The 27,196-nt window shown below is 36.8% G+C and overlaps 1 protein-coding gene across 1 annotated transcript in view; it reads right to left on the bottom strand.

The window, feature by feature from the left end:
- LOC113236980 (ATP-binding cassette sub-family G member 8) overlaps positions 1-27,196 on the bottom strand; it is an 82,851-nt gene that overhangs the window by 5,342 nt on the left and 50,313 nt on the right. Inside the window, exons 3-14 of the mRNA XM_026473212.1 lie at positions 9,117-9,193; positions 8,737-8,877; positions 8,349-8,480; positions 7,749-7,889; positions 7,491-7,635; positions 6,847-7,046; positions 5,841-5,991; positions 5,399-5,554; positions 4,964-5,155; positions 2,655-2,924; positions 1,931-2,048; positions 1,036-1,216 (exon numbers count right to left, since the gene is read on the bottom strand). Of these exons, the coding sequence (XP_026328997.1) occupies positions 1,036-1,216; positions 1,931-2,048; positions 2,655-2,924; positions 4,964-5,155; positions 5,399-5,554; positions 5,841-5,991; positions 6,847-7,046; positions 7,491-7,635; positions 7,749-7,889; positions 8,349-8,480; positions 8,737-8,855 (1,805 nt within the window). The 5' untranslated portion in view covers positions 8,856-8,877; positions 9,117-9,193. The remainder of the gene's footprint in view (positions 1-1,035; positions 1,217-1,930; positions 2,049-2,654; positions 2,925-4,963; positions 5,156-5,398; positions 5,555-5,840; positions 5,992-6,846; positions 7,047-7,490; positions 7,636-7,748; positions 7,890-8,348; positions 8,481-8,736; positions 8,878-9,116; positions 9,194-27,196) is intronic.

The following is a 27,196-nucleotide window of genomic DNA, read 5'->3' as shown; positions in this document are numbered from 1 at the left end:
CATAAATCATCATGACTGATCCTGACGATGGTGGGCAGCCGCCGTCACACATGTTATGCATGTATTTGTTTTTGTTTGCGCTCGAGTCCGTGCTTCACTCATATCGGGCTTGCTGAAAACCAGCGCTGCAGGCTGAAAATCTATCGGCCTGTAGCTAATAGCTGAGCAAATCCCGTTTGCGTGCGCCGCGACACGCATTTATTATTAAATTTTTTATTTTGTTTTAATCATTATAATTATGTTTTAACTTTTGTTATAAGTACTGTATTTTAGTTTAAAGTTTATACTATTGTATTTTAATTTTATGATCATGTGTGTTTCGGTGCTTACGCGATAAAATATCCTTATTCTTATTCTTAAAATGGTGCTAGAAAAAATACTAGACTTTTAGCTCCGGTTTCATATCCACTAGCACAGTATTGTAATATCTATAGTAGCGCAATGGTATTTGATGTTCGACGATACCGCCACCCGTTTAGGTACTTACGCAAGATATGCAAGGGTTATTACAAATTGGAAAAAAAGCAATTGTGATTATTATAACAATTATTTATCAACAATAATAAAGAGTAATAAAGATTTAATTAAGTTGCCCTACCAAATATTTACGTAAAACTTTATTTTCAAATGTTTTTTATTATTAAAAGTTACAGTACAATATATTCGCATTCGGATGAACAATATAATCATAAAACAATAGGGAAAACATGGGCATAGTCGTGATTTAAATTCTACCTTACTTAATTTCTAAGTTAAATAATTTATTTAAGATATTGTAACTTGTATTTAGTTGTTGTATTGCATTTGTACACAGAATAGTTTGTGTACACTATTTATGTGCACAACGATTATCGTAGAATTTGCTGAACGATTTCAAAAATATTTTATATGAATGGCGGATGGATCGTAAAAGCGCTTTAAATAAGTGTGTAAAAGTCGCATACGACCCGTCTCAAGACTATCGGTTTAAGAAAAAGTACATAAAAGCTGATGTGTGCGTGATCGTTTCAACTCTATCAAATCGTAGAAACTTACTCAATAAGTGCAAATGCTTGAACGAAGGCATTCGGTCTGGTAACCGGTGCAGGCAAAGGTACAGGTGGTGGAGGCTCCGGCGGGGACTGCGCTCCCGCGAACACGCCTGCTAGGGCTTCAATGCGTCCTGACGACTCGAGCATCGCTGCTGCCGATAGGTCGTCCAGTGTTACCAGGTCCACTGTCAAAACCGTATTAACAATGTTAAATAATGCAATTTTTTCGTTTCTACATAAGTAAGTTCTTAGTGCTGACTGAAAAGGTCCAAGTCTTTCTATATCTAACTAAAATGTTATTTTTTAAACTGTATTTGCGTAAGTTTGCTCTTAAAGCTGCTATTAGAAGTCTTCAAACATTTTTGTGGTGACTTATATTATTCTAAGAGCAATTTTTTCTATTACAAGTTTATCTTATAATGACAATAATAATATTAATAATGTCACAAGTGCAGAAAGCGGGGCTGCTTCAGACGGCACGTACCTACCGTTCGCCGGTTCTTGAAACTGAATCCCCGACGCTAGCGGACTTTGCTATTGCTGGGGAATGCCGGCTCCCATTTAAAAACTCAAAATGTATCAAAGTGATGGGAGAGGTGAGAATATAAAATAATAGATACCTAAAACAATAATGTGCCAGAAAATGACACACATGACCTGGTCTCAAACTAGAAAATGGTTGTTACTGTAAGTACCTACCAGAGTAACGAAATTTAGGTCCGGGGCACTAATTAAAACAACGAGAACTAGAACCAATTTAGAAAGGTTCCTTTTACAAATTGGACATCCTGGTCGTGTTCCCGCTCCCTACAGCGTTAACCGCTGAAACATCGAGTTTATCAAATCCACATTAGAGTCCATCTACTTTAGCCGATGGCAGAATCGTGAGGGACACTTACGGTAGTAATCCGAAGGGTTCTTGAAGGCAGGACAAGGGTAGTCGATGGAGGCAAAATATGGCAACATGTCTCTTCGGTACCCGCTAAACATCGTCCGGCCTGCAGATATTAGCACCACCTACAATATTAACATTTGTTTGTGATTACTTACCCTTTGTTTCATTGTATTGCATGGTTAAAAATACAATATTCTTCTTCAAGCTTTCGCCAGTGTCAGCTTAAGGAATCCGTAAGTATGAAGTTACAGTGTTATTAGAATTCTTAAATATACTCGTATGTTATTATTTTGTTTATGGCGGTCACTAGGCTTGTGCCAGTGTCAGTTTTATAAGAATATTAGAAAATATTTTTTTTTCCATTTAAGGAAAATCATTGCCAGTGTCAGTTCGAATTCTTATAACACTGTATTTGAATTTTCTTGCAGCTTCTATTATAAATTTGTCAGTGTCACTTGCGTGTAACTCTATATAAAAAATATCTTTGCCTCAAGTTATTGGTATGTTTTTAACCCCCAACGCAAAAAGAGTGGAGTTTGAAGCCTTTGTGACTTGTTAACTGTATGCCGTCGAAACCTACTAAATGTAGCCGAGATCGACTTATCAACTTCATGTCAGTCGCGGTCTCGGCCAAGGTGATTACGACTTCACGTATTAACTGCAAACATGCCGTCAATCTGTTAGCAGTTTAACATTTAAAGTTAAAATTGATATTTGTATTAACTTACCTTAGTAAGCATTGCAAAAATCTCATACGTAGGCGGATGCAATGACATGATTACAACACGACCAGTACTGGCCCAGTTTCTTAGATACTCCACAAGGAAAAACGTGTCGAAAATGTCCATCTCCTTCGTAGGCTGGTCCAGTATTAAAACAGCCATGTCGAGCAAAAGTTGACATGCGACATTGAGTCTGCGGATTTCGGATCTTGTTAATCGCCCTACGTTCGTATCTCGGACTTGTTCAAGGCCTAATTCTTCAATCAGGAGGTTAATCTGGAAAGTTAGGATGTAATGCAACATAAAATCTAGAAGCAAATTTTGAACAATTAAAGAACATTTCTCAATAGAATATCTAATATTCGCGGTAATTATTAATCATTTAAGGTTATCATATCCTCATTGACTTACAATTATATGGACGTCGGGTCCGCGCTAAAAAGTGTCCGAACTTATAGGGCGTTAAAATCGTATACAGAGCGTCATTCACGCTTTAGTCTTCGTTTGTTTGACTGACAGCGAAGCAAGCAAAATTAGACAGTACTGCGGTGACATTACAATTTAAATTCAACGTTTTAGCTTTTTCATATTCCTTTACATGTCACTACGTTTAAATAGGTTGACTTGGGACATTTTTTTCGTGGTTTTTGTATTAGACCCGTCGTCCATTTATTTGTAAGTCAATGCATATCCTTCGAAAATGAAATGACGGAATTTGAAAAGTAACATTTTTGGGAAGATGACAAAATAAATTTTAAAACGAAGTACGAATTTAAATCTATGCATCGTTTTTCTAATAAATTTTGATGTGTTCGGTGTATCACAACCGGTATGCCTTACTTTCTCAAACTCGTATCTTATAAAGTGTGGTTATTCAGGAGATGGCAAAACTTTCTATTTATTTTTAATTTGCCAAGTGTTTTAATTTGGATGCGTTACTTTAAAAATAGCGAGAAGCCAGTGTGTGAATATGAAGGAAATGTGATGTGAAATCAACCTGCAAAATTTGTATATAGGTACAATCCATTTTCTGTATTTCAGTAACATTGTGCTTTAAGATACGAGTTTGTGAAAGTACGGCGACGAATGTAATATATTTACGTATGGTTGGTACAACGTATGTTATTTGTTTAATTAAAATCTATGTCAGTGTCCTAAAACATACTTTATTTTGCTGTTTATTCGCTTCATTATTGAGAGTGCGATGTTATCCTTTATTATTGCATTTTAAATTGTAATATTTTTTATTTACAGTAATGACTGAATAATAAATTATTTTATTCTATTTAGATAAACGTGATCAATAAAATACCCTTGGTACATTAAAGCCATCATCTATTGGAGCGTGTTTTCAAAAGTGCTTTTATCGCATGAACTACATGAAACAAATTATGTATAAAATATGTGTAATTATAGCTCGCCTATAAGCATAAAAAAAGTTATCGACTAATTTCGCTCGTGGAAGCTTTAAACCTATCTTCTGAAAAGTTGCCATTTTGCAGATGTGGCTTTAATACATTGAGGTTCGTATTCCCGAACTCTACTCAATGCTCTCGAGTATGATTTCCAGTGCTTGATATCATACTCAAGTCCCGACTTGAGCATTGAGTAGAGTTCTGGAATACGACCCTGAGAGTGCGATATTTGAATATCGAAATATGTACCGACAACGAGCAGAACACGTCACATTTTGAAAAGGCAACAGGGGGCCTACTCCCGTTCTTCGTCCGACATTCGTCCGAAATAATTACTGTCAAATAAATAATACCCGATCAAATTGAAAGACGCATGATGAAAATGAAGCTTCATACTTGACATTGTTTCTTGATTTGGTCGAGTATTACTTAACTGACAGTAATTATTTCGGCAATTAGAGTCTTACACAATATGGCAATAAGAGTCCATAACCAAAGACTTCTTAGAATAAGAAACATTGAAAATAATTACGTGTTCGCAAATACTCTGAAAAGTTACTTGCTCTCGAACTGTTTTTGTGACCTAAAGGAGTATTTCGATAATAAAGGTACATAATATTACGTGTATAGTATAGTAAGTTAAGTTGACATGAATTTATGTGTACCTATTAGTATAGTGAAGTAAGTTAATTAAAGTGCCCTTACAGGGTTTATGTTGGAAAGTAATAATAGCTTTAGACCTTTTGTACCACATAAAGCAATAAATGATATGATTATGATTGTTTCGAACAGATGTCGGACGGAGAATGGAAGTAGGCTCCCTGATATATATGACGTATTCTACATTTTGTTTTTATTGAAGGGCATATATATATACCATAAAAAAAGATATATACTCACTCTGTCCCTATCATCCATTTTGACTTGCGAGTGGTTGTGCCTAGGCCGTCGCAACGCTGCATGAAACCGCAAAGTATGTTCCACCGTCATGGAAGGACATAGGAAGGTGTCGTTGCGGACGTAGGCAGCTACTTTACGGAGGGTAGAAGAGGCGACAGGCTGGCCGTTCAGAACTATATCGCCGTTCAGTTTCTGTAATTTCATAGAATATTTACTTAGATTACAGAAGCGAACCGTATATTTGCTGCAACTAAGCTCACAATCGCTTGCAAAAATTTGGGTTTTCAGTACCGTAATGAACCCTGAACGAAGAGTAATTTATCCGTTTCTCACATTTACATACATATTTTAGGGCAAAAGCGTCTGACACTTAATTGTAATCAATATGCTTACCGCTTGTAATGGATATTATTAATAAGTGTACGTGTTTCTTACCTTGCGTACTCCGGCTAAAACATCCAGTAAACCAGTTGCCTCGTACTGCGAAGTGGCTAATACTGCTAATATCTCCCCTGATTTCACTTCGAAACTCAACCCTGACACCAGCAACGTCGACTTGTTTTCCGGTGACGTGATCTCTAAACTGTTCACCTGGAATTAGTATACAACAATCCTAAGATTACAGAATTTCTTTTTTTTTAAATGGGACAGTATAGGGAAGTCCGAAACCATAGAAAATACAAGGAAACTGTCTTAGGAACCATTAAATCACATTTTGGGTTCCTGAGCCAGTAGAGTAAGTAAGCAAGTATCTGTTTCTACGTTACACAATTGACAAAAATTATTCATGCTATGGTTACAAAAATTCGCTTCCATTTCGTTCCGCTGCAATGTAAATTAAGTCGTAATAATTGAAGTAACAAAAACTAGAACCTACATAGTAATTTGGATAGATGTAAGCAGAATGCGTGTATCCGTCTAGATGATCGCCGGGTCGCAGCGTGGAGTGTTTTCGGGACTGCGCTAAAGACATGTGGCTTCCAGTTTTTGACATACGGCCACCTAGGTGCGATGACGGCATCAGGTAACTGAAAGATCATGAAAACGGTACGAAATTTTAATTGACTGAGAAATAGAAGGCAATGCTTTGAAAACTAAACGGGGCGCACTAAAGGAGCCTCCCCGCACAACACGTAGGTACCATTCATAGATATAATATCTATGGTACCATTCAACGAACTAAACGAGCAAATGTAGTAGCAACAGACCCATGTCTGTTGGTGGTCATTGTCGATCGACACTTGCGATCAGACAAAACGACCTAAGCTGACGATAGACATCGTAGTTTTGTAGCAAAATACGATGGACATTGTCGATTGTTACGTGCGATCAACACAATGTACCTAGAGATTTGCTCGATCGTATCTATCAATCGACATTGTCGATCGACAGTAGCGATCGATAAAATCGAGCAAATCTTTTTTTTTATATATATATTATAACGCACACACTCAACATAGCATTAGGAAACCCTGGGTCGCGGGTGCCATAGACACACCTATAGACAACCATAAATTACACCCAAACTCAGGAGAGAAATAAATGTAGGCTATACAAATATTTCTCCCGGCCCGGGAATCGAACCTGGGACCTCTGCGTGGTAGTCCAGCATGGTAACCGTTCGGCCACGGAGGCAGTTCCAAAAAATCTGTAGGCACCTGTTAGCCGATTGGCAAATCCTTTCACCACGATGGCAAGCTTTGTAGTGTATGTCATCGATACGATAATAAGATTGTATTTTAGTCTTCGTTACGTTTTATTGTTTTCATGCTTAGGTACAATTTTGTGTAACAGTCAAATTAAAATGATAGGTATTAGGTAAAGTAAACAGGATAAAGAGATAAATAATAAAAAAAGGGATAAACCCTGCGCAGTGTGTCTACCTATGGTGGTCGTGGTCTGGTACAAAGTCCGCTACGCTATTTCGCCGGTTGTACTGATGCGACTGTGATGTTCGTTGCGGACGCGCATCTATGCCCAGCAAGTTTGCCTCGCTGACGGATTTGTTCCTGGAGTTGGTCCAATGGGGTTCACCGCGAATGCCTGCTTGCTGCATCGCCACTAGAGGCACGCCTGTGCTGTGCTGGAATTAAACATTATTATGCCATCCACCATCATCATCAACCCATATAATGTTTCCTTTCTTCTTTTGTTGACTCATTGAGATTTTACATCTTCGAAAATGTAGGTATGTGAACATTCTTTAACGTGCAGGTTACCTCACGATGGTTTCCTTCACCGTAAAGCAGAGTAAACTAAACTGCTCGTAAAGACGAATGATACAGTTCCTGCTTTTGGACGTCGAACTCATGACGTCCTGCATAGACGCGAGTATAGTGTCTACTTGTGTCTATAGATGATACCACATGTAAGATATGCTATTGCAGTGATTCCTTGTTAGTCACAAGTGCTCCAAACTTGTTTTGGAATTTTATTGAAATTACATCTATTTGGCCATGAAAAAGTATATCTATTATATTAAAAAGAAAACCTTTGATTACTCTATGTAACAAGTGACATAATTTACCTGATAGGAGGGATGTAAGTTCTGCATCCGAAAATCAGGATCGGATCGATACTTTCGGCTATATTTATAATTGGTGGAAGTTTCGTTGTCTGAACTATCGTACCCCGAAGACGTCTCTCGTATGCCTCGACTTTGTCTCTGGATCCTGAAAACAATAGATTTAGTGAAAACCGACAAGTCATTATGTAAGTAATTAACTATAATAGACGAAATCCTTTTAGAAACAGGTGTATAAACTTTTTGTTTTGCTTTCCTTACCTTGATACTGGTTTCATGCCGCTTCCAATGGAAGTCTTAGGTTTTGGCGTGCCGGATCTCTGTGAGCCGTTGTGATTCGGTGGGAATACTCTTGGCAATCCGAATTTTAGGTAGGTGTACATGTTAGAGCCTAACGCTGACCTAGTAACAAAATTTCGATATCAGATCATTTATTAAATGAAGAAAAAGGAATAGTCGTCCGACAACACTCGAACCAAGTTTATAGTACCAAGTGACGGGACGAACAAGTCGTGCGCCTGGTGGTAAGCGGCACGCCTGTCCATAGCTCCGCTCAGAGCTTTTGATCGCAAAGATCGGAGGGGTACTGCCACTGCCTCCTTCACCCAGAGACATAAATTTACAAGTCCCATGTACCACATAACTGCTTGGCGGCAGAAATAGGTAAGGTAGCGGTACTTCTTCGGACAAACTATTTCATAAAAAGCTCTACTGCTACTAAGAACTACCTACATAAGGAGGTACTGATAGTGTAATTTATTTGTAAAACTAAGAAAACAAAAAGATAATAGTGATTTGCTACAAAACAAATAGCTAAAATAGCAAAAAGCAAAACCAATAAAAAAAGGTATTTCAGCTTACTTAGGTCCATATCGAGGGTGCGACAGTATCGATTGCACGGTGGTATCTCTTAGCTGGAAGTTCCCATAAGGCAATGGACTTTTGTCGGTACTGCCCAGTGCACTGTCCGTAAAGTCCGAATTCAGATTTTGTCTGCAATAAATATGACTACAGTTAGACACGATAAAAGCAGCCTTCCAGGCGTGCAAAGACTCAAGACACTTGTATGTTCCTTGGGAATGCCAGTGTTCAGTGTGAAAAAAAGTAATTCCATTTTATAATTACCATCACACACTTTAGATTTGAATTGTTTCATGGAAATTTTTCGTACGACACTGACTGTATCAATCACGATTATCTCTCTAGAAACTTTTCTGTGCAATGGAAGATATAACGAACGTCGTGTTACCTGTATATAGACCACGCATGCAGATCCTCAGAGTGCATGCCTCTCGGGTCATGCGTGAGCGGGTTGGAGGGCACAGAGTATCGTCGCTCTCCTCCCAGCCCAAGTGCCGATTGAGACATTGCTGCGTCAGTTCACGGCAGCCTAAAACGATCGATGTTACCGTGGAGTTTACATACTCGCCACTGAACCACCACCATAACAATAAAATACTTGGACATATCATGGTAGCATTTTTAGTATTGAGCGCCTAATGAGATTACTACGATTGTGTGTGTGCAAAAATCTTGCTATCGGAACACAATATCGTTATGTACTTAATCGTAGCAGGTGTGACTTGTACCTAAGTACCAACTTATTTTAGTGCCTACATAAATACCAACCTGTGTCATCCCAAAAATAATTGCGGATGAGTTTGCTTTAACTTGCACATGATCATTCAGCTATCTCTTCTCATCATCTAAAACAATACAAAGCGATATTATAAACAATGAAAAAAAAAATGTCTTTGTCCTTCATGTTAATGAGGACACCGCATAATACACTGTAAATATGGAGAATGATTTTTCAACTTAAAAACAATTTGCGAAGCCAAATACTAAAACTAGATAAGATTAAATTTTTATTTAAGTACTAAAATATATGAATAGCACGTTAAGGTGTATACGTTTAACTCCGTCTGGACTGCTTGAAAATGACTATTAAACTGAATGAAGTTTCTGTACAGTTTATTTATCCGATTGCTTGTTTCGACGACTGCACGCTGGCTAGGAACAAACTGCTCAAAAATTGTGGTGGTTCTAGGTATAAATAAGACAAGATTGGGTTATTTAGTGCAATAAATCAGCCAGATTCCATCGCTATTGCTGTATCTTATTCGATCGGATTTAGATTCCAGTTAGTAGAGGTCGGCGCAAACGCATTGCATTGCGACACCGGACGCGCCCCCGACGCTCTGACGTCATATCGACGCATGGAGATCTCATTGTCCACATTACCACGGATTATGCAAATCGTGATTGTGTATATTGACAAAATGAATTATGAATGGATGAGGTTCATGGGTAGCCTAATTTAATTGATATTAGTATTCATAGTATTTATATTAGTACCTAATACGAAACAAGCGAGTAGGAGATATACATCAATCTGCTAGTACAACAGTAGAAGATAGTGATCAATAGGTAAATAATGAAAGTCATGACTTTTCATACAAAAGATTTTGCATGAATTTGCTCAAACGTTATAAGAAGGTATTCATAGGTATGAATTTGCATAATTTTACTTTTTTGCAAATATAAGCATGCAATAACTCAGCTATTTACAGTAGGATTTTAAGTTCTTCATGCAAAAATGATTTTGCTCTTTGGATCATAACAAATTAGTATTAAAAAAAAAGTTAAAGTTACACACAACATGTTCAAGCAAAGACGCTAGTATCAAACAGAACCGTGAAATATTATAACCTCATTGATTATTGTATAGGCAAGATTCCTCCAGCAACTAGACATAACAATCTCTTTGGAGCGGTTACACATGGCGACTTAAGCAGCGATGCTGCACTTGTGGTTTATAAGCGATGCAATCGCGCGTTTGTATCGATGCAGTCGCGCGTTTGCGTCGATGCAATCCCCTATAAATCACAAGTGTAGTGATGCAATCGCGCGTTTCACGAACGCGCGTTTGCATCGCTGTCAAAAGTCGCCGTGTGTAACCAGTCTTAAATCACTATCCTTCCTCTGTCTAGTAGTAACACCTTGAACTAGACCCAAGTTATACAAATAATGAGCTGTGGGATCTCGGCCTATTGTTCTTAAGCTGGAAGTGGCACTTCTTGTGAGTCTTTTGACACGCAATTAGATCTTTCACACAGTATTATAAGTTAATTATCGTGATACATTTTTCATGCAACCTGATATATTAATTGGCGTTTTTCTAAGAACGGTGATATGGGTTCCAATAAATGGTATGACAAAATGGGTAGGTCCGAAGAATGATCTTGGAGAGTGAGATTTTTCCTCTATTTAGGTATGTTGTGTTTGATTTGAGATAGAATTTTAGATTGATTTACGTGAATTCATTCTTTTTTTCTTAGACTTAGTTCTGGAACAATGTTTTTGTAACTAAGACGTGAAAGATAAACCAAAAATATATTGAATGGAAAATGCAAGTTTTGCAACAATTAACCAACTCTAACATTTTAAGCACCGTGCCGATAACAATACATAGTCGCTATCAACGTGCTAATTTAAGAGCGTAGCCACACGGGCGTTGCGTCGTCGCAACGACTCTATACATATTTCAACGTACTATGTTACTTAAAGTGGCATGCCATTTTATAACATCGTGTGGCATGTCGTTCTTATTTATATGTAGTACTACGCAGAGTCACAACGCAACATCGTCGCAACGCCCATGTGGCATCGCTCTGATGGTTGTTTCACTAAATTAACTTTTTAACTTTTTAATTTAACTGCCTCCGTGGCCGAACGGTTACCATGCCGGACTGCCACGCAGAGGTCCCAGGTTCGATTCCCGGGCCGAGAGAAATAGTTGTATGGCCTACAATTATTTCTCTCGTGAGTTTGGGTGTAATTTGTGGTTGTCTATGTGTGTGTCCATGGCACCCGCGACACAGGGTTTCCCTAGTGCGGGGCTATGTTGAGTGTGTGCGTTATTTATTATTAAAAAAAAAATAGGTATAGGGAAAAATACTCGGACAGTGAACTATTAACCAATTAACTTGGGCAGTATTCAATTCTTCATGCATTATGCAGTAATAAGTAATAAGTAAATAAGTAATTGATTAGGCGAGTCAAATAAAATAAATATTTGTTGCTAAGAATTTTATGTTACGAGATTTCGGGTACTTAAAGTACCTAACCTTGTCGCAACATTGATGCTACGTGATGGTAATTATCGCTATATAGGCTTATTTGTAAAATATTAATAACCTTGCAGGATTATATTACTAATATTATAAATAACAATTTTTGTTCCATAAATTTTAACAATTCATTACATTTTACTTTCGTACAAAAATAAGAATATTTAAATAGATCGCTCTAAACCATAGTTTCCCAAAGTGGTCCCTACAGCTCCCAATAGACGCTGAAGAGTCCTAAGCAGGCTCGTAGGGGCCTCGGAAGCAATTGGGGGGCGTTGATGCTGTCTAGGGGGTGCTACCGCATGAAAAAAAAACCTGAATTATCAATACAAACTACGCTACAAATATACGAATATTTGTATATATATACAAATATATATATAATATTTCCTTGTATATAAGTAAAAAAGTTTGGGAACCTATGAACTAATCAATTATTAGCTATAATTAACAACATGTACTGAATCAAATCAGCTTAAGTGGGTTGTACATTAGTATCTATGTGTTGGTACTATGTACTGGAATAAATGTTGCAATTATCATAAATCTTTTCTAACCGACTCCAAACTTCTAAACGGTCATAGCTCTGTGCGATAGCAAAAGAAAGCACTTCCTACCAAAATTATTTTTATGAATGACAGCACAGCAAACATAAATATAAAATATAATATATCATAAATACAAAATCTAAAAAAGTCAGATAGTTACAACAAAAATTTACAAGTATATTTTTGGCAAAATTATTATGTTTCATAAAAAATCGTGGCACAAAAGCTGTGGTTTATGATGGGAGTAATATAGTCCTGCGAGGTTGTCTATTTCACAAAAAAATATATAAAACTATACAGCTCTGATGTGGCTGAGCTGAACCAACTTATTCCCTATAACAATGTAAGGAACAGTCCTTGACTTCTCTATCCGTCTAACGAATCCTGAAATTCTGGATAAACAGGATCCAAATGTGGCTTTTACAATAGCCCTGGAAAACCTGTTACGTTAATTAGTCTTTGTTCAGATGCGACCGGTAGGCCCTCACCCAAATCGATAGGATAATTGTCGCCTGCAGTCGTCGTTTGAGAGGTTGCATGTCGAAATTATCATAATTGCGCAACAAGTAGGTTATTGTTTTGAGCGATGGCTTTATCTTTGTTGCTTCATAAGTGGATTCCAGTTCCTTACATTAGGTGTCTACTTATTGTGAATAGGTCAACCACTGTGGCCAATAAATCGAATGTCGACTGAATTGCTAAACGATTATTATGTCATAAGTATTATGAAAATGATCGAAACAGAACCCGATATCAGATTTAGTAGTAGCAGTAGAGCTACTTGTGAAGGACTTTATCCAGGGAAGTACATGGAACTTTTCAACTTAAGTGTGATGGGCGCAGATGCAGTGCACCTCAGATCTTTGCGATTTAAAGCTCTGAGTGGCACTGCAATTTACTATCAAGCGCACGACCCATTAGTTAGTATCATAAAAAATAGTCAAGCTTGATTATGATTCATAATTAGTTTCATTACGGTTCAGTGACATAATTCAGCTATATGACGTATTTCTTATTACATGACATATTTTTTATTTTGTATTATTATTTGATAAATAACAATTCTAATTAATAATTGAAACCTCGGCCTACCTCTGCTCTTATTGTTATCCCTAATAAATGGCACAGATGTGTAGCATTACTTTAATTTTAAGACGTGTACCATATTGAGCTCTACTGCTACTGGATCTCTGCATTTCTTTCTAAATATCTTTGACCTTTTAAAAATCTGCAAGATCCTTCATATAATTTTCGCAGATCAATACAATGAAATAATTGCGTCTTTGTTATTCTTATAAAAATTTATAAATTATAGGTAATTGGCACCTCGTAGGCAGATGGTAGGTGTGCTGACGCATGGGTTCGCCATTGGAAACGAAAAGGAGTGGGTACATAAAAAATTAGAGAATAGCATACCACGAGTCAATTAGCAAATTGACAAGAAGGAATTCACACCTACGAGTTTATAGGGCCTTCAGACACGATCGGCAAGTTTAAAAGCATATATTGTTGAAATAAAATATATTTAGATACGTGAGACTCCTCTTAATATAAAAAATATGTATAACATTTTCACATAGAAATAGGAAACAAGGAGAAACTGTTTTTTTTAATAATACCAAGTGAAAGTTGCAATGCCATTCAGAGCTTAAATCGCAAATATCTTATGGGCACTGCCACTGTGCCCGTCACCCTGAGACATAAGTTGATAAGTCCCATGATCACTGTTTGGCGGTAGAAATAGAGAAATAGGTAAGGTCCCAGTACTTCTCTGGAAGAACTCTTTCACAAGGAGCTCTACTGCTACTAAACTCACATAAAGAAAAAAAAACTGTTTGTCAATGGCTTTCGACGTTCGGCGCCCTATGCTTTATCCTTAGAGGATGGAAAAAAAATAAAAGAAGCTTTATCATTCCACATGTCAACGTCGGAAATGTTTCGTAAAATGTTTTTTTATGATACCAAACTGACAGGACGAACAAGTCGTGGGTACCTGCCCTGGTGTTAAGCGACACGCCTGTTCATAGCAGTTGCAATGCCACTCAAAGCTTTAAATCACAAAGATCTGAGAGACACTGCCACTACGCCCGTCACCTGGGTTGACAAGTCCCATGTGCCTGTAATTTCACCAGTACCTTTACTCTTCAAAACCGGAACACATTACTGCTAGGCGGCGGAAACAGGTATTAAAATGTGTGTGGATCTACTGAACCTTTGACGCAAAGAGAGCAATCTGCCTTGATTTTTTTTTGTCTTTGTCCCGGCTTCCGAGAGTTTTCCTCCTGGACATGAATTGCCATGGTCGATCTGGGAGTCTTTAAATAAGCTTCGAACTCAAATTGGCAGGAACAATGACAGTTTGTTCAGGTGCGGATTTTCGGATGGTCCTAACCTGGATTGTTTATGCGGCGCAATTCAAATAACTGGTCCACCACATCTGCACGCTTAAGAACGGCGGTTACTAGTGGCGCGGTGTTCTGTACTAGTATTGTATTATCTGTGACAATAATATATATTACGACGACCTCGGTGATCGAGTGGCTTGTACACCGGTTTTCTTGGTGTCGCTATCTCTGAGGTTCCTAGATCGATCCCTGGCCCGATCAATGTAAATTAGTCTTTAAATGTCGTATTTTAAACGATTTCAATTTGTTTAGTACTTTAGAAACCGGAAAACTGAAGATCTTTGTAACTCCTACATCAAACTATATCAGACGACTTCAATCCCTACAAAGCCTTCGTAGTGGGCGATCAACGCCAATTGTATGTAAATGTCTCTAATTTGGGATTGCAAACAGGATCTCGTAAAGCATACTACAGGGGTTATTATTTATAAAATACTAGGTAACAACCTCGCAGGACTATATTACTGACATCTTAAACAACAACTTTCAGATTTTACTTTCATACAAAATTTAGATAGATCGCTCTAAACGGTGATAACGCTGTGCAGTAACAAAAGAAAGTGCTAGCGTAAATACTAGTCAAAGTCAAAGTCAAATAATAATTTATTCCATAGGTAAATGTTTACTCTTGGAAATGCCATTTGTTAAGCTACTGCTCGTTCACTACCCTCACCTCCCTGAGAAGAACGAGCAATAAACTTTAGGGATTGCTATTTTCAAATCAACTTATATGCTATGGAATACACTTTGAATCATAATTGTGTGGAATCAAGACTCATGTTGTCTTTCCGTACATGTTTATCTAACAAATACTCTTCAATTTTGTAATATGATTTTTCAATTAAAATACTTTTAATGTAAGTTTTAAACTTAGGAAATGATAATATTAATATATACTCCGGAATCTTATCGTAAAAACGTATACAGTTCCCCATAAAATAATCGTTTACCTTTGTTATGTAATAGTGCGATGCAAAACGCAGGAGCTGGGGTGGGAGTAACCTGGGAGAACACTTGATCGTTTGAACTTACTACCAAATACAGATCTACATTGTGTATCATTTATTACAACAAAAACTGAAAAGTTTATTTATAACCGATTTCAAAAAAGGCGGAGGTTCTCAATTCGACTGTGTTTTTTTGTGTGTATGCTACGCGATTACTCCGGCTGTTGGAAAGATGGTACAGGGTCAAGAGTACGTCAAGCTTTACACTTAACACATAAATCCAACTCTATGCCGCTTACGATAAGAACGATCCAAAGTACAAAGTGTCAAGCTTAATGTGCTCTTGACTGTACCTCAGTGTTGGTCTCATTTAAATTTGAATTTAAAGCTTGGCAAATAGATGTCGCTCCACGAACTTTTGAGGTTGTAAATATATGGTTATCTTATTACGTTTTTGTTTTTGTATAGGATGAGTGTTGCACAGAGAGCCATGGAAAGTGCCATGCTCAGTACCAAGCTTATGGACCGTGTTCCCAATGTCCAGATTCGAAAAGTCACCACCACGTCCTTTACCGTCACGGCTTTCTAAAGCTGTGCTGGGGACGGAGACAAGTTGACAGATGGAGCAAGGTGATAACTGAGTGGCGTCCAAGGACTGGACCTGTATCCGCCCCTGGACGCCTGACGTTCCTGTGAACGTGAGATTGGCGGACGACATTGCGGGGCGAACCTGGATGCGATTAGCACGGGACCGTGAGTAGTGGCACAGAACCTTGGAGGCCTATGCCCAGCTGTGGGTGAGCTGTATATGATGATGATTATGTTTTGTAAAAACCCATGGAACAAAAGTTGTTGTTTATGATGTTAATAATATAGTCCGGTTAGGTTGTTAGTAATTTTTTTACAAATTATCCTGTATATTTCTGGCTTCAAATTTGAATTTAGTAACGGAAACTAACGTATTTCGTAACGTATTTTAAGAGGTATCTGCATGTTCATAGTGAAGTGGCAGTGAGCTGGCCATATCTATCGAAGAATCGACAACCGATGCAGGAAGCGAGTTCTTGAGTGGAGACCACGGCTCGGCAAACGTAATGTGAAGTGAAATGACATTTATTGCAACCGTGGTACAAAGCTAATTGTTACATGAAATTTTAGATTCACATGGACCCTGTCAGGGCACAGCAAAATATACTTAAATCTAGTTGGCCTTATATAATATTATTTACTCGTAAAAATCTGTTTCCAGTAATTGAGTTGATGTGTGTTCAATAATCTCAGTACAGAGTACTAAAACAACCGACCTCAAAAGTACGTGGAGTTACGTCTATTTGCTAAGTTTTATTGAAATGTCCCCTAGTTCGCCACTACACAGGACTTGACACAGGAGATAATAAAAATCGGTTCTCACTACTCAAAGTATATTGAGAGAAAAACGCCTTGAATTAGAGAATAGCAAAATCAACCATTAATATAATTGCTCCTTACAATGGCTCCTTATAATAAAATTTAGGCGCTATTTATAGAAATGAAACTTCATGCGTGAACAGCCACCCATAGAGGTGGATGATTTTCTTCAAAATGAAATGGACCACTAAGGAGGTACTCTCTTTCCAACAAAAAAAAAAGAATCATGAAAATCGGTTCACAAATACCGGAGTTATCGCGCAACATACAAAAAAAAACACACAGTCGAATTGAGAACCTCCACCTTTTTTTGAAGTCAGTTAAAAACTACTTGGTTACGAACAGGGTATTTAATATGTGCGAAGGTTAAATACAATGAGATCTTTTGTTATAGCTCATTATCTTGCATAACTCTGAGACAGAATAGTATGCTTTTTTTTATTAGAAGTGCCTTTAAATTGAAGGTGAATAAACTGTTTTTGTATGAAGGACGCCGTTTGGCGACGATTTGCGTAAGGCTCAGCAGCCTTAGCAACAGACGGATGCGATGAGCCGAGGACCGGGCGAAATGGCGCGCATTGGAAGAGGCCAGCAGTGGACTGCGATAGGCTGTTGATGGTGATGATGATGCACGTTCATAGACCAAACTGTGTGCATGATAAACAGTCTTGCAAAAACTATGTTGACGATCATCATGATGCCATTTACGACGTTCACTCTGCGTTATTGATGGTAATTAACATGTGATTAGAAATCCGTAGTTTCGAATAGTCATGTCTCCCAAAATCACTTTCGACGAAGCTTTCACTGGCCTTCATAATAATTTAACAATTATAAATAAATTGAATATTTGGGAAAACATTTTAATAGTATACTATTATAATTAAATTCCATAAAATCTAATATCTCTACAGACTCGTTTGAATGGCGATAGGCATTCGTTAAAAAATTAGTTCTTTATAATTACAAAGGAGAAAAAAATACAGAAAAAGAATAAGGGTTTCCTATCTTTCATGTTAGATAAAGGTCAGAAATAATAGTTATTTTAAATTTACGTTACTATAATAGCAATTAAAGAAACTTTAAATACAATATTGTCAAAGACAATTTGTAAATTAAAAATAATATCGAGTTCCTAGGCTTTCAGAGTCAGTCGTTTCGTGACCACGAGACATGTAAAGAACGCGAAACGTTGGTTTGTTTGAAAAGACAAAAATATGCGATATAGATCCGAAAAATAGTTTCGTTTAAAAATTAATAATTTATTTATCGTGAAGTAGTGAGTGCTATGCAATATTCACCTTGCAATAAACGGTAATTTATACTCTTTTAAAGCTCCAATAAAAAATATTTTATTAATGCAGTTCAAATGTGCAAAATGGCTGCAATTTCTTCGTTCTGCTGGTATAATTGGTAGTGTAGTGTTTTGCATGTTTGCGCTATTAATTTACCTCTATTATAAATCTTTTATAGGCATAATAGTTATTACTGCATCTTTTATACAGCTGCTGTATTACATTGTTGCAAGACAAACTTGTATGTGACCTTTTAGTGATAAAATGCTGTATTAAATGGTTACTAAGTTATAGGTTACAGATATTTGGATTCATTAATGCCACTTTTGGTTACATTTGCAAGATACAGACGTATATAGAAGTTACTATGCAACTGTTCTCCGTACTTTTAAGGCTCAGTTATAGAATTAAATTGTATTGAATTTATATTCAATTATTATTTGTGAAATTACTCCACTAGCTTGTTATAATTATTAATCAAACTACAAAGTACAAAGATCGAACACTTAAAAAAATCCTCCGATCCGGCCGGATGCGAACCGACGTTTCCTAGCAAACCGTGCCACACGCTATGCCAACTTCGCCACGGAACGAACCAACGGACCTCACGAATTTTCCTGTGTGCTTGTTGTCGGATCTTTGTATTTGTTTTTTCAACGACTTTTAAGCCTTAGCGCCATCTGTGAGAAATCTATGAAATAATCACTATTATACAACTTAAACAAATAAGGAATTCTGCATTTTTCACTAGTATGTTTGTTGGGATAAGACATATTAGTACAAGTTTGTTGTACGTGTACTAGCATGTTGTATATGTAATAATGTCTGCGGTCATACGCTAAGTAGTCGCTAAACACAGGAATGTAGAGGACATGTTAAGTAAGCATTGCATAAACTGGGTGCGCCACAGTCATGCCGAACGTTTTGTTTAGACTTATGTAAATTGTTAAACTTATTCTGTGTGTGTTACTTTCTTACGTATCACCACCGCCGCTTGGTGAACAACTTTCATTCATATACTTCAAGAAAGTTTCAACATGTACCTACCTATTTTAAACTTTAGCTTTCATATCCCTATGCAATAAACAAGTAAAAATTAGTAGGTTCAATTTACCTCGAATAAATATTATATTTGTTGGCAACTTTTTTAAAAAATAACGTCAATATTTTCTTTTATATTATTCGTTCTGTTAATTACCTAACACAAGTTGCATACAATTATAATTGGTTAGTAATAAAAGCTCCGTAATGTAAATAACAAATGAATTTACTGAAAATATGAATATTACTGCGTTACTTACTAAGCTACCGAAAACTTAAGTGTAAATAAAAATACGGAAACAACCGAATGAAATATTGAAAGGTCCGAAAAATCTTGCTGACGTCATACGTAAATCAGTAGTTATTTGTTGTCTGTAGTTACACCAGAATATATGTATATGGTAACATATTAAATAATTACTGCCATACGATTATTTATGGTTCTAATACGATATGTGGTACTTACGATTACTTTTCCAATGGTGTTAAGGCATTTACGTTCCTGACATAGTTGGTATAGCAATATCAAGTAAATCATATAAATATCATATAAAACCTCTACGACATGCTGATTCTAATATCAATTCAATAATATGGCAGAAAGGCATAATGCAATTCTCTCCGTGCCTGCCTAAAGCGATTGGTTGTACAGTAAGCAATGCTAGCACTGGGCACATTCCTGCAAGCTCCTTACAATAGGCGGGTGGGCATCGTCCGGTCGGCGGTCGCTGACCCGGGGATTATAAATAGCCTCTATAAGACTCCCGGGAGTTCGCAAGAAGGTAGTTAGGTGAATATTTACGGGCAATACGGGTTTTATTAAAGTAATTCCTACCAGCCAATAACTCACTTAACTTCATAATTAGATACTATTGTTCTTACGTTTCCGTCCCTTTTTCATTGGGAGATAATAAAGTTTCCGAAAAACAAATGAAGCGAATTAAGGCACATAAATTACAATTAGTAATAGCAGCTCAGTTAGAGCTGCGTTAAAATGAGTAGGTAATTGAAAAATAAACACAATATACCGACGAAAATTTAATTGTATTTAGTAAATCATCTACTACATGTTCGAATCATAATTGTACGAAAAAAAAAATATACTTCCGAAAGTACTAAACATCTATAAGAGAAACTAACTTACCGATGTTTTCTACATTACGTCTAGTACATTTTTGTCCCTCATAATAGTATTTCCGTATGCTAGAATAGCATACGGAAGCAAGCACCAAAATTTATTAAACGTATAAATTTATTAAATGCCGCTTTTAAATATATAAATAGGTAATTTATGATAAAAATAACGTAATTTTTACATAAAGATCTATCGTAATTTTTTTCCGATAATCCATCCATGGTTATAAGCCTCTTATATGAATTGCTCGAGAAATGCCGTATACAGTTTTCGCGATTGATATAGATCACGTCTGCCCAATTCAAAAGGACCAAATATATTAATTACAAGCACTAAGTAGCAAACGCTTATTTCAAAATAATTAGAAAAAGGTTACCCACATTACAGTCAAGGTCAACATCAATAGTATTGCAAACAATTAATTGTTGTATAATGTAGTTAATTATTAAAAAAAACATAACTACAGTAACAGTAAAAGAAAGCGTTTACCGTAAGCAACGTAACTGCGTGATAGTTGCATAATCGGATCACGCTGATTGGATTCGGAATCGATGAGCTCGCGCACGCCGCCGTTGCACCGCCGCCGCCTGCGCATTGCAACGGAAAATATACTGTTCATGCTTACATACGATTTATGTGAATAACTGTTCCGCGATCTTTGAGTTATTTAAGTCTGTGAAGACGAAATCAATTAGTTTTTTGCCATTTCATTAACTTTTTTGTATTGTTCTGAGAATTCGTATGTTAAAACGTTATGGGTACTCGTCGATACGCTTCGACGACAGAAGATCGATGTAACTTTTATATATACATTTGTTAGTATTCTGTAACGGCACTGTTCTGGAGAATTACTTAATTAATTTTGAAGATATTTTTTTCTTTTCACGATTTATCATAATGTGATAATAGCTTTTATCTATTATACTATTATATCTCAAATCGTAAAAAAAATCAACTATAAAACAATATGAAACTATAATACTTACTAGACCCAAAATGTAATGGCTAACTAATTTATTTTGCGTTCTATTTACGTAATGTATGGATAAGTAGTAGGTACCTAATAAGTAGGTGATATTCTAATAGAAATTAAAGGGTCGTATTACGGCGTTTAAATGGACAAAGCTAAATAAATAAAGTGTAAATAAAAGAAGAAAGCGCCATTTCGAAAAATTTTTCCGGGGAGCATATTTTAGTTTTCACGACTGTTAAAATGTTTACATTCTTTTTTAAATTCAATTTAAAAACTTAAACTTAATTAAAACCAAAATTGTATTTTAAAACAAGACGTAAATATTTTAATACCGTTGTTAAAACATGCTGTTTTGAATTTTTTTTCGAAATACCGCTTTCGAACACCGACGATATGTACTATATGTATTGTTACATGATATTAAAGTCTAGTCTACTTCCGACACTTCCCCACGTGCTACGGAGCGTATCTAAGACGTAACCGAGGCAAAGGTTGTGAGAACCGTTACACGCTTTCATTGAATCGCTCTAGAAAAGCCGCGGGCTTTGTTCCTGCGGTTGATAAGAGTCGTTTATCGATGTTCTATACATCAGTCATCACTTATCATTTTTAAACAAACAAAGTAGCGTAAATATTTGTTGATACAGAGCAACCTATAAAATCAGTCCCATAGGTAACTAGTGATACAACAGACCTCTGCTTCTGCTTCCGCAACTGCGGAAGTTCCGCACGCTTTTTCACATTTGTTTCCGTTTCTGCTTCCGAAACTTTTATCGGAAGTTTATAACATTTGCGATGGATTAGGCGCGTGCGTGTTAGCAATTTTGTTTTAAATGCAATTATGAAACCAAACACAAGCCCTGTTAGGAACTGATTCGTGGAGTTCTTTATAGTATTTACACTTCTGCTTCCGCATTCGCTTCCGTTTCCATTTCTGCTAAGATTTACTTTTGACATCTGTTTCCGTTACGACACTTCCATTGTATCTCTAATACCTTACCTATTTCTGCCGCCAACCAGTAATGTGAGCATTGTTGCGTTCCGGTTTTGAAATTACAGGGTCCATATCTCAGGGTGACGGGCGCAGTGCCAGCGTCACTCAGATCTTTGCGATTTAAAGTTCTGAGTGGGACTGCAACTGCTATGGACAGGCGTGTCACTTACCATCTGGCGCACGACTTGTTCGTCCCGTCCACAGAAATAGAAATATTTAAATTTCTATGGTCCTGTCACTTCACAGACATAAAAATAAAAAAAAGAATAGAAGTTACATACTAGAATATTCATTACTATACATTTTTGGAATCTATTTTGAATTGAGTTTGGCTCTAGAATGTACAGATGTATTTTGGCTTCAAAGCCATTCCAAAAACGTTACACTTCCGAGTCAGTGTCTGATTGTATTTAATTTGTAAGCATGTTCATACAATTTTCCATTGGTTACATGACATCATAAAGTATAAGGAAGTTAGCCAGCACTTAACAGTTTCTGGATGACCGGTCTTCGTTCTGTTACGTGTAAAAAACACAAGGCGTTACCGTAATCATATATGATTTTCGACGTTCTAGACTTTATTTTTTGTGTAGTCACGTTTTTTGTCACATTTATAATATAACTAACTGTGTATATAAAAGAAAATATGTATGAGTATATAGAAAAACGGTGTGTGCAATCAACGCAATTTTATTATTATTAACAGCATTATGAAGCTAATTTTTTTTGTAGTAAATGAGAAAATGATAACCACCTTACCACTGTAATTCTATTGACGACAATCTGTCATTCTACCCTCACTTCCACCAAAATTGCGAGGAAGACAGCACTTGACGCCATTGTCATTCGTAAAGTAGGAAGTTCTGCTTATTACACACTTGAGTTTAAGTTACTTTAAAAGTATTATTAAAGATCCATTGAAGTTAAGCCTTGGACGCGAAATGAGGGGTATTAAAGTAGGTACAAACCCTCCTTTTTGCTTAGGAATGATGGCCAAAGAGTAGGTATTTCAGATTAATTAGTGTTTCTTAGATAACTAAAAAACACTAAATGGTATTCATTCTAAGAATCCGTCCTTACCAATTTAGTATTGCATCGTGTTTGTTATAGAAGCCGAAGATAAAATAAAACCTAGATGTTTCTTAGGTTTGCTGCTGTCATTGCTCCTAAATATTATATGTACTGGACTCTTTTCGATCCACATGCAGCATCATCATCTGCCTATCGCAGTCCACTGTTGGACAGAGGCCTCTCCCAATTTTATCTCAAGCATCTCGTTCTGTTGTTCGGTGAGCTACTTTTAACTGGTGAACTAACTGTATCGTGAGTGTCCACGTTATGCCCCGTATGTCATAACGGGCAGAACACACAAATTGAAAACTTGTTTTCAAATTTTTTTATAATATCAAGTGACGGGACGAACAAGTCATGCGCCTGATGGTAAGTTACACGCCTGTCCATAACACTTGCAGTGCCACTCAGAGCTTTAAATCGCAAAGATCTGAAGGGCACTGAGACGTAAGTTTACAAGTCTCATGTGCCTGTAATTTTACCAGCACCTTTACCCTTCAAGACCGGAATACAGTAATGCTGACATTACTGCTTGCCGGCAGAAATAAGTAAGGTACTTCCCTGGACAAACTCTTTCACAAGGAGCTCTATTGCTACTAAACTTTGTGGTATAGGTTCCGAGAACCCGACATTGTTTCCCAAACGCTGCCCAAACATGCTGAACCATCCATTTGACTTCCTTCTTGAAGTTGTTTCTACAGAATCTGCTAGGTAAGTGTATTCATACACAACTTCAAGAAGGTGGCCATTTACTACGATGGGTATCGAAACAGTAGTAATAGTTTTAGTGGCAGCAGAGTACCTTGAGAAAGAGTTCGTCCTAGGAAGTACTGCCACCATACCTGTTTCTGTTACCAAACAGTAATGTGAGCATTAGGTACTGCAGTCTGACTTTGAAGGGTACATGGGAAACTACAGGTACATGGGACTTCTCAACTTTATATCTCAGGGCGGACTGGTACTGCCTTCAAATTGTTTGCAAATTAAAATTCTGAAGTGCACTGCAACTGCTATGATGTACGATTTGTTCGTCCCGCCACTTGGTATTATGAAAAAATAATGTGATCATTGATCGTGACTTTGGTTTTATCGAAGTTCATGCCCAGGACCAATCATCGTCTTGAGGCAAGTCTGTCCAGCATCTGTCTGTTGCAACTTCTCCTGCAATATTCTCACATGCAGCGCCGATCACTGATTACATCACTAGCTTTGACGCTGTATTTGAACGACGTGAAGGATTTGTCGGAATTAACCAATTCTACTATGTCGTGAGGTTCCCATCCTGTACCGAACCAGACCGGTAACTATGGCCTTCACTCTTTTCTAAGGACGAGACCTGAGATACAATTTATATATACTAATTTCTTCGTTTAGTAATCATAGAAGTATTGCGTGGACGCAGCGATCAGTCATAGCAAGGTCGACATACTTATTAACTATTTGTATGATCGAATGGTTATGCTAATATAGTTTTTACTGTTTGTTGTCGTGATGTAACTTTGCTATTTAAATAGTTACGTATTTATTTTTCATATTATATGTTTTTAAAGTATTTTTTCTGAATGATTGTCAACTTTTTAGTTCTTGTGTGGTATTTAATATAACGGTAAAATAACAAACAAAGGAACAAAATTGAAAACCTCATAATAATAAATTTCCGATTTTCTCCGCATTTAATTAAAATTTATGAAGTCTTAGTCTTAGTATAATAATGCCATGAGTGATCATACGTCAAATATTTTAAGCCAATGAAAGTTTAGACTATGGAAACCATCCTCTAAGAATGAAAGTAATAAATTTTGTATATTTAAATTTCTCACAGATGGCACTACGGCAAAACAGTCGTTAAAAAACCAAAACAAAGACCGGCAACAAGCATATAGAAAAATTCATAAGGTCCGCTGGTTCGTTCCGTGGCTATGGCTATGCCAACTAATAGCGTCTGCCACGGTTTGTTAGAAAACGTTGGCTCAAATCCAAACGGATCGAAGCATTTTTTCTAAATGTTCGATCTTTGTATTAATAATTATAAGTTACAATGCCACACCGAGCTTTAAATCGCAAAGATCAGAGGGGACAGTGATAGTGTCACTGCGCCCGTCATCCTGAGTCATAAGTTGGCAAGTCCTATGTGCCTGTAATTTCACCAGCAGCGGCAGAAATAGCTAAGATTAAGAAAGAAATAGGTAAGGGTATCTATATAATATGTGGAACACTTTTTCTGACCATTGGTCATAATATGCAAAAGAATAGAAGTCAGGTTAGGTTAAGGTTAGATATGTCTGACAGACCGCCTCATAGAAGCCTCCGGTGACAAAGCTGACAGTTATTTCCGCCAAAGAATAAAGAAGGATGGCGAACGCTGCCCCAATAACGACGAAGAGCCATCCATGGACTTTGCTAGTATAATTTTGCGTTTTAGTTTATGCCTAGTTATCAATATATTTTTGTATATTTTAAGAAGTCGGGAATAAAAAAATGTAAAACATTGTATTTTAGAATAGGTGATAGAACACAACGCAATTGATTCAGTTTGACCATAGATTAGGTAACGTTCTTGTACGTATGTTTCATTTTAAGCAAGGTTGAATGTTTACTTGCCTGAAGTATTGGTTATTTTATAGTACACACGTAAAACACTAAAGCTATAAAACACCTAATGAAATAATCAATTGAATAGTAATGACATAAACATTGGGTCACAAAATACACGGGATGTCGCCATCCTTCTTTAGCTATTGAAATGGGAAATGTAGCCAGCCTTCTCAGCACGATGCCCCAGGGTGCGGCACTCGTGGACATTTTCTACTTACATGAACTTTCTGCTATTAAAATTTGTATAGTAAGTTTTGTCTAGTATAATAAATATAATATTTTTCTTGAAGAGCCTATAAATACTTACTATAAACAAATAAACACTTCTGTTATTAATGCACAAACAATATTTTCTAAACACGTAATCATAATCGTATCCTCGGTTGAATATCCAACACCATATCAGATACTACAGTAGAATATATTAATACAAATTACGAACTCTTTACGCATATTACTAACGTACGTTTTCACTTTCACGCATTATTCATTTCATTAATATGTAGCATGTATATATGCTATTCCCTGACATAGACCTGCGTTACTCATATTATGGTCCAAGTGATAAGATTGTTTTCTTTTTCTTTTTTTTTTATGATAACAAGTCAAACAAGGCAAACAAGTCGTAGACCTGGTGGCTAGCGACATGCAATTGCAGTGCCACTCAGAATTTCAAATCATAAAGATGTGTGGGGCTAGCACGATAGGGCGCGACTAGCGCGTAGACATAAAGCGCGAGATACTGCTATTCTCGCACAGAGATCTCGCGCTTTTTGTCGCTCTCGCGCTTGTCGCGCCCTTTCATGTTAGCCCTTCTGAGCACTATCACTACCACCTTACCTATTTCTGCTCCAAGCAGTAATGTAGCCATTGCTGCGTTTCGGTTTAGAATGGTAAGGGTGCAAAAGGATAGCATAGGTAGCTGTTCATTGGTGGATTATTTCCAGTATAGGAAACTTATGAACGTCGTAATATACCAGCGCACACTACCCTAAATGTTTATTTCCATTTTTTAGTTTCCTTTTTCATTTTATCCTTAGATTCATTTTAAAAGTATGTAAAGTCACTTGTTAATATATTTTTACGAGTTTATTAATCATGCTGTATGTACATATCTTAGGTATGGTATACATCTTAGAGTTAAAACCTAATAAATTGTAATATC

This window comes from Hyposmocoma kahamanoa, unplaced genomic scaffold, assembly GCF_003589595.1.
Source record: "Hyposmocoma kahamanoa isolate Upper Pololo Valley unplaced genomic scaffold, ASM358959v1 92, whole genome shotgun sequence".
NCBI classification, from domain to species: Eukaryota; Metazoa; Arthropoda; class Insecta; order Lepidoptera; family Cosmopterigidae; genus Hyposmocoma; species Hyposmocoma kahamanoa.
The sequence above is the reverse complement of the archived record's forward strand: the minus strand, read 5'-3'. Positions and strand labels throughout refer to the sequence as shown.